Genomic DNA, 16,372 nt, shown 5'->3' on the forward strand with positions numbered 1-16,372 from the left:
TTGTGAGACACTTCAGATCATAAATAAAACAGGAAAGTGAGGGGAAAAGCTTTGATCATTGTCACAATTGTCCCCAGAGTGCTGGAGAACAGTGGATTTCGTTGTCTCATATTATTGTTCAGCTCCAAGTAAGAAGCTCTTTGCGCGCTCATGAACATGTACCAGAGTTGAGACATGAGTCGTCTTTTACTTTTGCATGAAGAGACTGTTTATTAAGGAGATGATTACAAAGCGCCCAGGTCCTTGAAATGTTCTCCTTCTTTCCCTTGTCAGTCAGGGCAGAGGATCCTGAGCAGGCCGAGGGACTACTGCTACTGTCCTTAATCATAAGGATGGGGCTTCAGAGTTGCATGGAAAAATTCACAGAGGGGTTCGCTGTCATTCAGTACTTTGCCTGGCCTCAGCAGTGCTGGCTTCAGTTTGCTGCCTGAAGGTCACTCTAGGGGGAGAGAAAGACAACAGTCGCTGCCTTTAACCCCAGAAGTTGACTGCAGCATGGTCAGTGCTAACCCATACCCCACCAGATCACATAGCACTGCCTCAGGGGTGGGATCAAACACCTGGAGTGAGCACCCCAGAGAGTTCAGACTAGGAGAGAAGGAACTGGAGGTGAAGTCTCTGGAAGGGAGGTGGCAGGAGGAAATCCATACAGATGCTTTCGGGGTCCACCCAGAGACAGCAGGTGTAAGGTACTGACTCTGGGGTCACAGGTTTCTGAGTGAAGCACCTGCTGACCCTGGCACAATGCTGGCTGTCAGTAACTAGACTTTCACAGTTATCATATAACCTGGGGTGGGCTGTGTTTCTTGTCCCTGTAGTTGTGGCTCAGATGTCATCCATCTGATCTGTTTCCCTGATCAAGGCTGACTTGTGTAAGGTTCTCTGACTCCTGATAGAGTCAGTACGAAAAACCGAGAGCATGAAGCACCACCCTGAGAAGATGCTGACTTTCTGCCGTTTGGACCCTCTAGGAATTGCTTTGGGCCCAGATACAGGGAGAGATGGGGTCAGGTACAGCTTAAAGTTTGAGAAGCTTTATATGAGAGAAGCTAATGTTTTCCGGGTCAAATTTCACAGGCAGAGGAAGAGACTAGGTAAGGTCCTGTATTTGAGGCAAAATCAAGTAAAGCAAAGCAGAGAAGCAAGGAAAAGAATTGTATTTCAGTTCCTTACCGATTTCAGTGGTTTGACATCGGCATTCGATAAGGCAAATGAAGACACTCCTTCTGGAACATTCATTTGTTTATACAGTTCTGAAATAAGGAAATATCATCTTGTGACAAGAGTTAAGGGAAACAGTAACCTGGATGGCTCTTTGACCACGGTCACATGTGGGATCTCTGACATGTTTGTGGTGCTAGAAAAGACACTGCTACACACATTCAGCATGGTGGTGTCATGAATATGTACACCCCAGCCTGTAGGATGGAGGCAAGGTATGGTGTAGGGGAAGAAAGGCCCCCAAAGCAGGTGGGGACCTGGTGATCTAACACTGATGAGAAGCGATGTAGTACCTCACTGCAGGACCTGACTGGAGGTTGTATGTACATTTGACGACCAGTATACTGTTTACAACCAGAGTAGAGCTAACCAGGAATGTGCATACCTGGCACATGGCACCACCATCATTGTTGTCTAAAAAGGTTACGATATTACCTTCAAGAGTCAGAACCATAATGTCTATAGTGGTGGGTGACCCAGGTCTACTGTTCATTTGTATGCCCTGGTGGTCTTGGTCCCAAAGCACCTGTGGACAAGACTTCCTGGGAGCTGCAGAGGAGGCAATTTGATCTCTTTTCCCTTTATAGCATTAGCTGCTGTCATTTATGACAGAAAAGGTGATGTGTAACCCAGCAGATGACAGGATGGCCCTGTGCTTGGTGCTTTAGTGTCATACATGTGTCATCTATGCCAGCAGTCAGAGTTAAAACTCCACATACCATTGAAGGCAGACCAGGACTTCTTCATGACTTCAGACAAAATGCCTTCCACCTCTTCCTTCTGCAAGACATGGGAGGACATTTTCAGTAGAGCCTTGCAGGCCTCTGCTTGTCCTCAGGGCCTAGAACCTTAGCTCAGGCTGCAGATTCCTGTGGGATTTCTCTGTTGCCTTGTGTTCCATGAGCAGAGGTATTGTCCTGTGCACTGCCACCTTGCTACTGTTACAGCAGGTGGCTTTGGAACTTCAGGGACAACTTGGACGCCAAAGGTGGGAGGCCTGGCAGTTGTTGGCCACTGCATCTGATGTGATGTGGTTCAAGGATGTATAGCTCTAGGTCCATCTCTGTCATGGTGCTCCCTTCTCTCTCTCGTGACCGTCCTTTGAGATCATATAGTGTTGTTCTGCACCTCTGCTTTTTCTCCTGCTCACCCTTCTCTGTGGGAAGTCAGGCTTCTGCAGAACTGGGTTGGGGTGTACTGTAACAGTACCCCACTGTGTGCACTCAGAGAACACCCCTTAAACTCTGCCCTCTAACAGCCATGGAACATCTCTTAGTATTAATGACTGTATTTGAGTGTGTCTTTGTGGTTGGGGGACAATCCTACTCAGTGTTTTTCACTGATTCCACAGCCAGGAATATCCTGTCACTTCCCTGCTAAGTAGAGACATAGGGATTGCTAGCCTTGGAGTGTTCCCTGAGTCTGCTGCTTAACTGACTCCCCAAATCTTGGGCTGCTAAAAGGACACATTTTCCAATTCCATCTCTGGGAACCCACTGTGAGCCTCTATCCAGCATGTGGCACCGGACTTTCAGTATCTTCTGTTTTTTTTTGTATGTGTTTATATATATATATATATATATATATATATATATATATATATATATATATATATATATATATATATATATACACTCCTTGTAGCCCACACACAGATGGGAAGCTGTGGTTTAAGAGTTGTCCAGAGAGCCAGTTAGGCGCCTGTGTTTCTGTTCCACAGTAAGTTTGCGCTCTAATCCCCATGGGCCTCTCTTTCCCCTACTCCCGAGTCACTGAGTGTCTGGCGTTGACATGATTTCCCAGCTCTCATGGGTCAGTATAAAAGAACACATCAACTTACAGCCTCAGGGGGCTCCACTCTGTGATCAGACCTGTCAGTCACAAAGAACAGAGAAATGTTAGGTTCATGGGAACAGTACTACTCATGTTTAGAGTTCAAGTCTTGTCTCTGTTGGTTTGGATTGAGTCATCTGTAGGCAAGAACAGACATGTGACAAAGAACACAGAAGCCACAATTCCTGAGTCCCTGTAATGATTCAAATATCTGCCCAGAGCCCATCATATCTCTGTGTTTCCCAGGGTCTTTAATTCTCTGAGGTCTGTGCAGTTGCACCTCGTAGTACCTTGTGAGTTTGATGTCTGGTACCAGTTTGGTTTTTGAAATCTTGCTGTTATGGCTGACGATTAATTGCTGAAATGACACAAGGGAACATGAGTGAGACATGGGTGCATGGCCCTTCTCTCCTCTGTGGGGACACCAAGGCAAAATGGGCTTCAGGATTTTGGGGAGCATTCCCTCCCTGTCCAAGTCCATGGCCTTCTTCCGACTCACGAACCCTCATTTCTCAGCACTCACCGTTTTCCCAGTGGCAAAGTCTTCGCCATCCTTCGTTATTTTAACCTCATAAAACACTCTGAGGAGTTTGTCTTTCTGGAAGGTATAGGCTATTTTGGTGATGTTGGCTTCCAGGTCATTCGTCTGTTGTGAAGAAGACTTCAGTTAGTTTGGGGAAGAGGATGGAGGTACTGTATCATGAGCCAGCATGTGCTCTTCAGTCTTGGCTGAGATACTGAGTTTGGTCCTCTAGACCTGGTCACCCGGCTGGGTGCTGGTGCAACTGAGAAGAAGAAATGACAGGGACATCCCACCCCTTGCCTCTGTTTACTTCAGTGGATGGATGTTGAGGCGGAACCCTTGTGAAATGTTGCTTTCTATCAAGTCTTTCAAAGTAGCAGTGCTCTTCTCTACCCTTGTGTCCTGGAAGCTCTCTGCTGAAGGCTTATGGACTGTGTGGTGAAGATTCCTGTATGTGGTTTCACCTGACCATAGTTTATACAGCTATGAGCTCCTCTTACTGCGGTGACTTCCTTTCATCTTTAAAGGGGAGGGGGCATATTAAAGTACCCCTGTGTAGGTCAGCCTGGTGCCTTTGCTGCTAGAGTCTTAGGGTATCAGAAAAATGAAGTAGAGTGTTTCCATTGAGTTGTATTATGATAATTACTTGTCATTGATCATTTAAGGACATATGACTTTTTGTGTAGGCATGTGGATGAAATACTTACATTGTTATCCCATACCCCCTTGCCTGATCCTGATACCTTACTGATGACATCAACGGCCCTTTTAGTACACTAAGGATGATGTGTGTCCTGTGGCATTGGTCTTACCCATTTCTACAAGAGCTTCCAGATCTATGCCAGTCAGTGATGGAAAATGCCTTTAATCCTAGCACTTTGGAGGCAGAGGCAGGTGGATTTCTGTTAGTTTGAGGCCAGCCTGGTCTACAGAGCGAGTTCCAGTATAGCCAGGGCTACACAAAGAAACCGTATTCAAACCCCCACCTCCCCCAAACCCTTCAGATCTCAGTTACATGTCTACTTTCTCCCTCAGAAGTGACAGCCTCAGCTCATGTCCAGAGTGGTGCAGACCTGGGGTGATGAAGGACACTCACCTTGACAGAGCTCTGCTTTGCCACATAAACTAGAAGTGTCTTCAGCATTGAGGTGGACATAGTTACAGAAATGGTGGCGTTTCTGGGATCTGGAGGCAGTCGACTTCCAGGCACGGGCACTGTTCTTTTGCCAATGTTGGCTGCAACCTACGGAGAGGAAATTAGAGAACTGGCTGTGTGAGTTCAGGAGACTAGAAGGAGAGGGAAACTGTGACTTGGCTCTGACAGGGCAGGGTGCAGAGGCTTTGCTCCAGTGGCAGGGGAGCAGGGCTCATGGCGGTTGGGCTTTCCTGAGAGGCCATGAATCCTCACCTGAGGGCAAGTCACCCTTTCATGATAGACTTCACGATGACGTGTGTGTTTACTAGTTACTTCCTGTCCTTGTCACAGTCTACAGACCTGAGGGCTAGTCTCCCTCCATGTCTCTCTCCTTCCTTTCTTCCCTCCCTCCCATGTATCATAAATCATAATGTGGCAGAATAAGTCCTTAGATTAAGTCCATTCTTGAGTATTTTCTCTGTCTGTCTGTTTCATTCCCTTTTTATAAATGCATTCTCCCCTCATATTTCTGAGCTATATTATCTCTTTCTGGAAGGGATATTGGACCATTCAGAGATGAAGATAGAGAAGAGAGGATTTTGCCTAACATCATTGTCCTGTGCATATGTTCGTTAGTTTTTTTGTTTTGACTTTAGAGTGATTCATGCTCTCTATTTATACTAGTTATATTCATAAATCATGGCTCTGTTTCCACATGTGACCTGTATAGAAGAATCTGACCCTCAGGTTGGCTATGTCCTTTGTGTGTGTTGTAGGTCATTGATGAACGTCCTCCTGAATGTGCATGGATTTGTGTTTCAGCATCTGAGAGCAGTTTTGTTTATGGATTTGCAGAAGAGAAGCTGAGCCAACTCTGTCTCCTTTCTTTACCACTTGCCATGCTCTGTTTTTGCCTTCCTGGTTGGGTAGGAGGTGTTTGGAAGGAGCTGGCCCTTTTTGTTTTGTTGTGTATAATCCCCTGAGAGTGGAGACCTGAGCTGGGCGATGTTTTGGTTTTCTCTGTTGGGGTTCTCACAGGCCCTGTGCTGTATGTTTGAACTGGGAAGAACGCTAGCCTGCCCATGCCCTGATGAGTACTCTGGAGACCGATCCCAGGAAAGCATGGGTGTGAGAAAAGAGCCGGTCACTATTTTACTGTCCTGACTTTTTGATCTCTTTTGTGGGCTCAGGTAGACTTTCAGCCTTCATCCAGTTATTACAATGACAGCAAATACTTACACAGTAGAGGATGGAAAGTCCTTTGGGAGACAACCTGGCACTTTGAGTCTGGTACTTGAATAAGCCGGTAGCTGCGGAGGAGAGGAGAGGGAGGAATGGAGAGAGTTCAGACGGCCGTTGACAGCTGTTGTGCCTCAAATGCAGCTCTGGTCTCCCTCATAGATGGACATTTGATTCTGTCTGCCTTCCATGCACAAGGTGCTCTCTTGGATGCCTTCTACATCCCAAAGGATGCTATGAGCTTGTGGTTTACCCACATGGATTCAGATTTTTTTTAACCTGATGTGTCAAAATGTTCTTGGAGAAGGAAATACTGGCTATCTAGACCATGTAGTTTGTCTACCCTGCGCCTTGAGAAATAAGCTAATTTTCCTACTTCATCTCTCTGTGTGGCTCAACCAAACATGTCCTCTCACCTTGGCTGTTGGCATGTTTATAGGGATATTGTGCGATTTCCTGATCTCAGGACCCCATAGATGAGGACCTGGGACTGCTCCCGATTCAGACTCTTTGCAGTACTCCTTTGAAAACGGTTTGTGTTGGGAACTCTGTGAAGATGCCCCAGAGGCACTGTGTCCTTTCTCTTCCATGTGTCAGAAGTCAAGTGCCTTCAGAGAAAGGTCTGCTGGGCCATTCTCCTTCCTAAGTGTGCTGAGGATGTTGTGTGAGTCCTTGTAGTTTTGCAGTCTGTTACCCTGGAGCCCATCCTCTGTAGTATGCCACCCTGTGACATCCCCCAAGGTCCCTGGGGCACCTCAGTGTACTGGCGATATACCACCAAGGAAGTACTCACTGTTCTTGCACTCATTGAAGTTCGTGAGAACGATGGCACAGGAGTTGGAATTCTCCAGCTGTGAAGTCAGCACAGGTTAGCTTAGCTGAGGGAGCACCAGTCGCCTGTCTTATCATCCTACCTTCTCTGCATCTCCCCTTGGCTTCCCACTTTCCCGTGTCCTTTCCCTGACCTCTGTTGGACAGAAGTTATCCGCTATTCTCAGATCTTGTGTCCTTTAGTTCTGCTGCTTGGTAATGTAGTGATATTTTATTTGTGTTAATAAGTAAAGCTTGTCTGGAGATCAGAGTGTGAAACTGCTTCCCTGGTCAGCCTTAAAGACCAGGCAGTGGTGACACACACCTTTATTCCCAGTAGTCACACTAATTGCCATAAAAACCAGGCAGTAGTGTGCACACCTTTAATGCCAGCACTAGAGAGTAATATGAAACAGGAGGAGACAGCTCTCAGATCAGTCTCATTCTGAGATTCCTGGAGGCAGGATCTCCATTGCAGGCTGATGTAGAGGTTAAGAGCCAGTTACTAGCTGCTTTGCTTTTTCTAGTGTTCATGTTGAACCCCAATATCTATCTCTGGGTTTTTATTAATTATGCTACTGGTTTATGGTCCAGAGGAGCTGCTTGTCCATGGTGGCTCTTGTGCTCCAGAGGTCCCTGGCACTGTTCCTCAATCTGTCCTAGCAGCTGGGCATTTACAAAGCTGCAAGTTTCTCTCCTACTTCCCAGGGATCAGGTCTGTGCAGGAGCCCCACCCCTTCCCTGGACTTACATTCTCATTCATTTCTACTGTCAGCAGTACAGGGACGATGTCATTCAAGGGCAGAGGCAGGGGGAGAGGCACAGTTCCTGTGACTCTGAAAGATATAACGCTGAGATCAGTGATCTTCATGTTTCTGGGCTTGTCCGTGTCTTAGACAAACCGACTCACTGATGAAGGCATCAGATGATGTCTGGCTTCTAAATGAGCACGTGAGTCCTGAGCTCTCGTCTTGGTCTTTAGTGTTTAAGGAGAATGCAAAGATACCTGGGCAAGTCACAGGACACCTGGCCCAGAGGTCCCCTTGGATGGATTCACCCTTCAGACACTGGAGCACATTTGTCCACAGACCTTTCTGTTGTCTTGGTGTAGCTGTAGATCTGAGTTCACAGCTTTCTGTGTTCTAGTTAGAGAAACTATAATGACTCCTGCCTAGGCCATAGCAGAGGGAAGGAAGGAATGTCAACGCTGGGTATGGGCAGGTGAGAAGCATTTCTATTCTTCTAGTGTGAGCCTAGTGAGAAGGGCCTGACCCTCTAGCTGTTCCAGGAGAGGAGCCATAGGCAGCTGGCCCCCAGAAGTGGTAGAGAGATTTTTACTGTGTGGCCTCGAGGTTCTTTTTTCCTCTTTGACTCAGGTCCGTGTACTGTTTAGGAAAAATATAGGATGAGTCACTTAAATAGAGCCAGCAGGAAAGACATAAGGTAGATGTGAGAAGGCTGTTCTTAGCTACAGAGGAACGCTGGTCGTCAGCTCTCCTGGCATTTCCTGACTGTGTAGTGTACTATGGTGGACCAGTCTCCTCTGAGACAGCAGCTGGGCCCCTCTGGCACCCTTCTGCATTGATCGAGTAGAAAGAAAGTGGGTTTTACGTACGTCTCTATTAACTGAATGTTCACTTCGTTGACCTGGAAATGGGTGTCCTGGATGTCAAGGTTGACGCACTGGGTGTTGTTGGAGGAAATAACAGCTTTCATCGTCACATCCATTGCAGACTGAAACTTCAGTAAGCTGATGACAGATCCAAGTGCGCTGTGGAGAATGACATTCTGCCTGAGAGGTGAGGCTCCAGCAGAGGGATGGGCATTTGGGAATCAGCCTCACGCTTTGGGGAAGGTTGTCGTCTAGAGGGGAGGACTGTGTTCCAGTCCACGTGCTCCTAGGTCCTCAAACCCATGCACAGAAGGAAGAGGTGGCCATTTTCGGTAGTTAGTTAACATTTGACTAATAATTGCCTTTGTAGCCTTGAGGAGGTTACTTGTTGTGGGTGGCAGAACCTACGAGTCTCGTACTTATGTCTTCTAGTTGTGTGGAAATGCATAAGAAAAGCCCAGCAGGAGACAGCTTGTGCTTAACATAGGAAGGTCTGGACTGATCCAGCTTTTTCTGTCTATGTGTCCCTGTCATCTGGTTAGAATAGGGACCTCATATCCTCATCCTTGGTGACCCGGCAATCATTTTGGGAACAGGCTCACCCTTTTCCACCTATGTTGGCAGTGACTGCCGAGTGGACTTGGATCTCATCCGCTGCCATGGTTATGTCTATGCTGTCCACGGTGACTTCATCAACCTTTAAGCTGCAGAACAACAACACAGACTCAGTTCTCTGCCTGGAAACAGCCTGGCCCTCATGAGAAATTCCGTGCGGCCGCCAGTTCCGCACCAGCTGAGCTCTGCCAGTCCTCTGGCTGCCGAGCTCCCCTTCCCACCCAGTGGTTTAAGGTCAAGACATCCTGGTCACATCTTGCAGCTATTCCAGCGGGAATAAGTATGTCTCTCTATGAAAGGGCGGCTTTCCCCGCGGTTGCTGTAGGGTGAGTGTCAGCGTTCCCAGTGAGCAGCTGTTTGTCCAGAAACCCAGAGAACTGTGAAGGAAGCACTTACTCGAGCAGAAGGTCTTGGACCTTGACCTTGAGCAGATCTGAAAGTGGGTCTTTGACGCTTTCTGGGAGTATTTCATTCACCTTGGCCTCTACAGAGTCTTTCAGGTTGTCTACGTTTCCAATCATGTCATCCAAAGGCTTCTTGATATCGGAGAGCACGTCTCCATTCAGAAGTCCTTTCCCAGGGCCCTTGTCTCCACCGAGGCTTAGTAAGCTGCCCAGGCCACCACTGCCCCCTGGGAGGAGCTGGCTGAGACCTCCAGCGGCCTTGGACCCTGAAGAGGGCTTTGAGGGATCCTCATTCCCTGCTTTGCCTAGGATACCATCTAGGCCGAGACCGCCTGCCCCTTGTAGGAGGGAGGTGGGATCTAAGAGCGAGAGCAGGTCAGCATTGTCCACGGTGGCTATCAGTGTCCCAAGCACACCTGCTATGTTAACGTCATCACACTTGACTATTTCCTCGATCTGTGGTGGCAGAGCGTCCATGAGATCTGAAAAAGATCAAGAGATAGTCCTGCTGTGGGTTTTCTGTTCAGATCATCCCTAGCAGCCTCCTTTTGGAAGATGGCATATTGAAATATGGGGCACATAGGAACTCTGTATTCTGCCTTCCCATTTGAGTGCTTCCCCTGCCTAAGTTAAGAATATTTGTCTGTCAGAAATGTCCCCCTTCCCTGTTGTCCATAGCTCCTGTTAGTCCTCATGGAGCTAAATGTGATCAGATTGTGTGCTACAGAGATACTTAGGGAACCCCATATATGTATGTTATTTTTCTTGTAATTTGCCTTGTTTACTTCTTTTTTTTATTTAAAAAATATCACAAGCACACAGACACACATACATACACAGAGACACAGACACATACACACCCACACCCACACACGGTGCTATCTGGACTAGTCCTGTTAAGCCCTGAGCCATCGGGCCAACTTTATTTTTTTTTTCTCCCTTGTGTCTATTCCTCAATATCAGCCACAATCTTTAGATTTTTATGGTCCCCTGATCCCCATTCTCTGTGTTTTTTGAGGCTTACTTTGGATGTGTTACATGGCTTCCAGATGAGGGATAAAGGTTATGGTCGCTGATATCTTGTGTATAGTCCAAGAACTACAGAAGTAGGTGTGTAGTTAAGGGACAAGCACAGTTACCCTTTCTTTCTAGGCCATTTTGCCCCATTCACCTCCGGTGTTTGATTCACCTCACCACCTCAGTAGTCTTTGCAGAGTATTGTTTCTGGGATGTGCTATGTTGGACAACCTTTGCATTTGCCTGAGGCTTGGGCACTGATAGTCAGGGGCCTATCATATGTTTCTCTCCATCTGGTATAAATAGGAAGGGAGACATGGAATTCTGGGTAGTAGAGAGCAGATTGAGTGTCATTCTGTGACTTGGAAAGTAGTCCAATCGCTAGGTTGCTATTTCCACATGTCTGTCTTGCTAGCTCTAGTAGGAAGTGCATGGGAAAAAAATGTCGGTGAAGTGTTGAATGTGTTCAGCCTTGCTAACTTCAGAGCTGAGACTGATTGAACCAAAGGGCATCTGACTCAGCAGAATTGCAATTGAAGCAGTCCCCTGAAGCATCGCTTACAGCCTTGTTGGTCCTTCTTTGTTGAGTTCTGTGTCTAGGACACTGGACTTATGGGGTGATTGTTGGCCACTGTGACAGTTCAGTGGCTAATGGCCTTCATCTCCATCCTGTCATGCTCTGATGCAGGCCTTTGCTAGACCATTGCTGCAGGAAACTTCCAAGATCTACAAGGGTTTCTTGTTGTCCTTCTTTAGTTTTCAAATCTATCCATTTCCTGTTAACAAACTGAATCACTTCTTTGCCATGCTTTTAACTACCCGGTTTCCTATCCTCTCAGCCTTTGAATTCCTCATCTCTTGGACCAGTGTGTATTTCAGAGAGAGAATGGGGTAGAAGTTTCATGAGAGCGTGTGTGGTAAAAGGCTTCCTGGCAGCTTCTTCATTTTCTGTTTCCTTTTTCTGGAAACAGGCTGAGGATTAATTAACTGTGGGAGTCTAAATGAGCTTAGTATCCAGCAAGGAGAAACTCTGTGATGTAACAGAGTCTCTAGGTGGTAAAAACCCACTGGAAGGCAAATAGAGAGACAGCCTTTGGGGTCAGACATGCCCGTCATCCAGTGTAGCATTGGTCTGTTCTGGACTACGTAAACATTGGAATCTTACATGAAGCTCCACCATCTCCCAGAGCTTTTGAATGAGCTGGATTCCGCCCCTTGGTCTTCCAGAATTTCTAGGTTTGAACTACATTCCTTCTCTCTAGGCACCAAGAAGATGTCCCAGGATCCTTGTGTTTGAAAACCACTTGTTCAGAAGGTTGACCGACCCTGCTCTGACCTCAGAAATGATCAGGCTATGAGAGGTGTGGACAGGAGCCAAGATGACAGCTGAAGTGAGTCTTACTTACAGTCTTGGAGTTTGCCACCGGAGAGGAAGTATCTGGCTGCAGGTGCACACTTGCCGCCTTTGGAGAGAGCTGGTTGATTTTTGGGAGCTGAGCCTTGCTTGTTGGGGGGATCTCTGAGGCGTGGTGGTGTTGGCAGGCTAAGAGGGAGGGTGTTCACATTGGGTACAACGGCAGGGAGAGTGCTCACCCCTGGGGGTGTTTCCACCAGGTCAAGTGTACCTGCGTGGATGCTCAACATTATGGCCAAGGCCCAGAGAACCCACATCGTTGTGACTGAAACCTGCAGAAGAGAAATGGGTCACATATGTCAGTCACAATGGGCCGTCCCCTGTCTTTACATTTAGAGTGCTGCTGAGGTGTGTGTCCCTCACATCTGCTCTTAAGATATGTGTGGCACTGTGACATTTCTTCCCTTTTGGTCTCCTTCACCTGTGAGGGTTTATAGTACCGGGGGGTCTGGGTCTTTGCTGTGCCATTTGGGAAAGTTGTCAGAATTATAAATAGGTCACTTCTGTCAAATCCTGATCCTGAAGGTAAATAAGTTCTATTTTCTTAATGAAAGACAGAACCCTGCATATGTGTTCCTGTTTACAACAAACATTCATCAGACCTCAGCTGTAGTCCCTGCTTTACAGAAACGCTGCTGCTGCCTGGCACATTAGAGGCTCCTGCGGTCCACCTGCCCAGCAAGTGCCTTCTCCACCCACGACTGGTACCACTCTGGTAATTACTTGATGTTGATTTAAAATATCATCTATAATCTCTCTCCTTTCATCCTTCCAAACTTGCCATGCCCCGCTCTCTTTTCAAACTCTAATCGTCTCAGTACCTATGTCTTTCCAGAGCTGAGGGGGCCTTAGTCTGAGAAGCTGATGAACCTTAGACAGTGGCTGTGATGGTTTAGGTTGGCAGTGTGCACACACTAGCGAAAGTTAGCCCTCAATTGCCATAGAGTAATTCAAGCCAGTGACAATTTTTTGCGTTGAATAAATTGCCTTTTTGAAAACTAAATCTCACCACATTTCCACCAGAATTCTCCCCTTCCTCCCTGACCTCTGGGAAATCTAAACAGTATTACATCCATCTAAACACAGGACAAGTGGGGCACTGTGCCTCTTAACAAACTCATGGCTATGCTGACTTGATGGTCCTCTCTCAGAATTCAGCAGTCAGTTTTCTGTTTTCTTAAGAAAACAGTCTTCCACCTGGGCACGCCTTCAATCCCAGTACTCAGGAGGCAGAGCAGGCAGATTTCCGTGAGATCGAGGCCCGCCTGGTCTACAAGAGCTAGTTCCAGGACTGCCAGGGCTGTTACACAGAGAAATCCTGTCTTGAAAAACCAAAAGAAAAAAGAAAAGAAAGAAAACAGTCTCCCAAACAGCCTTATTATCTGCCGTTCCACTTTAGGCCCAGTATCCTGCAGTTCAACAGCAGAGGAACATTCTAGATCGTCAGTGAGTAAACCCTAGTCATCTGTCCAGAGGTGACCTGTCCCATGGTCGTTTCCACATAGCCTGCCATTCTTAGTGCATCTCTCTGGGCGGTCCTTACCTTGTCCCTCTGAAGGGTCAACGTCTTCAGTAGCTGCTTCTCCTCCTGCTCCTGCCTCTGACTGTCCACCCCAAGGCTGAACCCCACTTTTATAGGCATCCACTGTCTCCTAGAAAGGTCATCATAGAGGAAGGGGCATGATCTCGATGTGTTGATAAGACAGGCGTGATGCAGTCTGCTTTCCAAAATCAGCGGTGGCTCTTCTTGCTTTTGTTGGCATGTCCCTAGGCCTGTCAGAGCTGGTTTTGAGATGGCAGAGACAGGCACGTCACAGAGAGAGTGCAAAGGCCCTAGGGGCCTGGTGCTTCTTTGTGTTCTGTATTCAGCTCTATGAGGAAGAGAAGACTACAAATTCTGTTGATCTGGACCTCCTTGAGTTTATCACGCTAGGTGGCTGATCTTTCTCTTTCTTCCTTTTTGTCACAGTCTTGCTATCTTGTAGTCGTATGTGTTGGGTGAATGTCAGGGTAGAAAGGGCATTGAAGCTGACAGTTTTCAGTCCTCTGAAATTCATTTCATGGCTCCTAACAGTGCCCTGGGCATAGGTGAGACTCAGCGCAGGGTGACTGTCAGGAATCCATACTATAGGACCCTCTCAGACATGATTGACACGTAACATCTAGCAATGTAACCATGTAACAATGAGCATGATATGCAGGTAGATGCACCTGGGGACCAACTTAACTTGATTGAGTATTGCTGTGTTCTAGAGATTGTTAAAAAGGAAAACTAAATAATTGAGTGTTACCCCTTTTCTTTCTTCTCCCCATGGAGTATAGCAGGGCTGTTAGAGATGAAGGTATTTTAAAAAGACAATGGTATCCCTATTGGCAAGGAGACTGAAACATAGCACTCTTGGGGATGGGAAATGACCCCTGGAACCTCACTTTGGGAACAGAAAGGCTGGAGCTCAGTTCCTGCCTGAGGAGGGGTGTGTCCTGGAAGAGATTTCACAGCTGGGGACTCGTCAGACCACCAGGAGCAGAGCCTGCAGGGGGACAGTGATGGGAGCAAGCGCATCCTGACTGGAACTGCTTAGCTGACATAACGCTGGGCCCTACTTAGCCTGAACCTCATGCCAGGACCCTACAAAGGGTCTCGATGGGGAGACAGTGTGTCACTGGTCTCTTTGTCCTGCTTCCCATGGAGACATGCCGATTAAGTCTCCTTTTTGTGCTTTTCACATTCATTTGGCTTTTAGTTGTCTCCTTGAGAGGGGTGTGCAAACCTGGCTTGCTGGATGGGACACTGGGTGTGACCCTAAATTCAGTAGCAGAATGAGGTGCGAATGCTGCTAGTGGTCTGTGGTGGTTCTGACTGCACCGAGTTTCTGCTCGGAGCCTGACTCCTTTCTGCCTCTTTTCTCATCTTGGGTTTCTCAAGCTTCCATGCCTGTTTTCTGTGTGAGGCTTCCCTTCCACTTTCAGAGAAAGCTGTGGGGCTCCCATCCCTGAAGTGTTTGCCCTTTCCCCTGTACATGCCATCACATGGTCTGTTACAATCTGAGACCCAAGGCAGGATGAGGTTATTCGATGAGAGGTCACTCATGCCTGCTCCGGCTGCCCACATGCTGGAATAGAGCAGTCTTCCTACTCGCCCTCATGGTCTTTCAAGCAGCCTCAGCATTCATTGCAGGGCTCTCGCCAGCCACACTGGTCCTTGCTCTGAATCTCAGCAGCTGCTCCCCTCCAGGCCCCAGTGTGGTCTTGGTGAAATGTCAGATGCAAGGAACAGTTGAAAGCTGACTTTTTCTCACAGGGCAGAACTCAGAGCGTTACCCATGATGCTCAGTAGAAGACAGAACCTAAGTGTTCTGGGTCTTATTTTTTCTGGACATTTGAGGGAAATTGAGCCATGTTTTTGACTACAGTTGTGCCACCTCTCATTGATTAAACCTCTTGATTTAATGTCCCCTTTGGAGTCAAACAACTTATGAAAGAGGCAGGGAGTGAACACATCAGGAGGCAGTCTGTGGTGGCCTCTGATCCTCCTGGTTCTTAGGAGGTGGGGCAGCTATTGAATTCTGCTAATCCAGGATTCATGGAATGTGTCATACAGAGCAGGTTTCCCAACTGGGGACAAAGGGTTGACAAAGGGCAGCTTGTCTCAGACACTAAATGATTTGACCTTCTGATGTGCCTTTGAAGGGAGAGGGCAGGCTTGAGATCACAATTGCCTGTGATAAGCAAAGTTGGTGCCAACTGTTAATGGCCTCTGTGTGAAGAAATCACAATGGGCCATCTTGAGCCAAAGGTGTTGAAAGAGCCATCAAGATCTCCCCCTTTGATAGCTGTGTTCTTCAGCTCACACACAATGCGCACAGTGGTGCACAGACTTCCACTTCTCTTTTCTCCTGAGCTTGTCTGTGTCTGGTCTTCTCTAAGTAGGGGCTGAGTTGGGCCTTTTGTGCCATTGCTTCTGTGGTATGATCAGTTCTGACCTTTGGGAGTCACAGGCCACAGGTCCCTCTCCTGGGTTCTTTGTGTCTCTGAACCTTCTGAATTTGTAGGTAAAGTGTGATCTGTTCTGCACAGGTGACATTCTCTTGATGAGTCTCATTCCGATTTTTCTAGTACTAGACATTGAACCAATGTCTTCCGTGTGCTATGTATGTCCTCAATCACCAAGTGCTTTTCCTTTCGTCTGCTCTTTTAACTTTGTATTGTTATTCTAAAGAAAAAATGGGATGAATTTATTTCATGTTTTTGTGAGGTTTTAGCTTCTTCTATGCATATATATTGTGTGTACTTGTTGGCCATGGAAGTCCTAAGTGTGAATCCACTTTATCTGACGTTATAGATGGTTGTTAACACTGTGTGTTAGATGGTGTGTGTACTGGCAATTGAGCTTCAGTTTTCTGCAAGAGCAACAAGTGTTTTTAACCATGGAGCCAACTCCTAGCCCCTTAATTCTCTAATTTTTTTGAAGCTGGGTATCATTTACCTCAGGCTGGCCTCAAATGGTTATCGTAGCTGATGGTGACCTGGACGTCCTGCTCTTCCGGTC

General features: G+C 47.2%; 1 protein-coding gene across 1 annotated transcript; it reads right to left on the reverse strand.

Moving 5' to 3' along the window:
• Positions 1–330: 330 nt before the first annotated feature.
• On the reverse strand, positions 331–13,617 carry LOC146892785 (vomeromodulin-like). The gene is made up of 15 exons (XM_087911416.1): positions 13,367–13,617; positions 11,816–12,095; positions 9,385–9,874; positions 8,976–9,077; positions 8,377–8,532; positions 7,513–7,597; positions 6,745–6,802; positions 5,952–6,022; positions 4,674–4,820; positions 3,578–3,700; positions 3,345–3,412; positions 3,062–3,092; positions 1,941–2,001; positions 1,174–1,253; positions 331–439 (listed from the first exon to the last, which is right to left on the reverse strand). Exons 1-15 carry the CDS (start codon positions 13,463–13,465, stop codon positions 416–418), a joined length of 1,875 nt encoding a protein of 624 aa, XP_087767542.1. The 5' UTR covers positions 13,466–13,617; the 3' UTR covers positions 331–415.
• Between the last annotated feature and the right edge of the window lie 2,755 nt (positions 13,618–16,372).

This window comes from Myodes glareolus, chromosome 10 (genome assembly GCF_982192425.1).
Source record: "Myodes glareolus chromosome 10, mMyoGla1.1, whole genome shotgun sequence".
NCBI lineage: Eukaryota > Metazoa > Chordata > Mammalia > Rodentia > Cricetidae > Myodes > Myodes glareolus.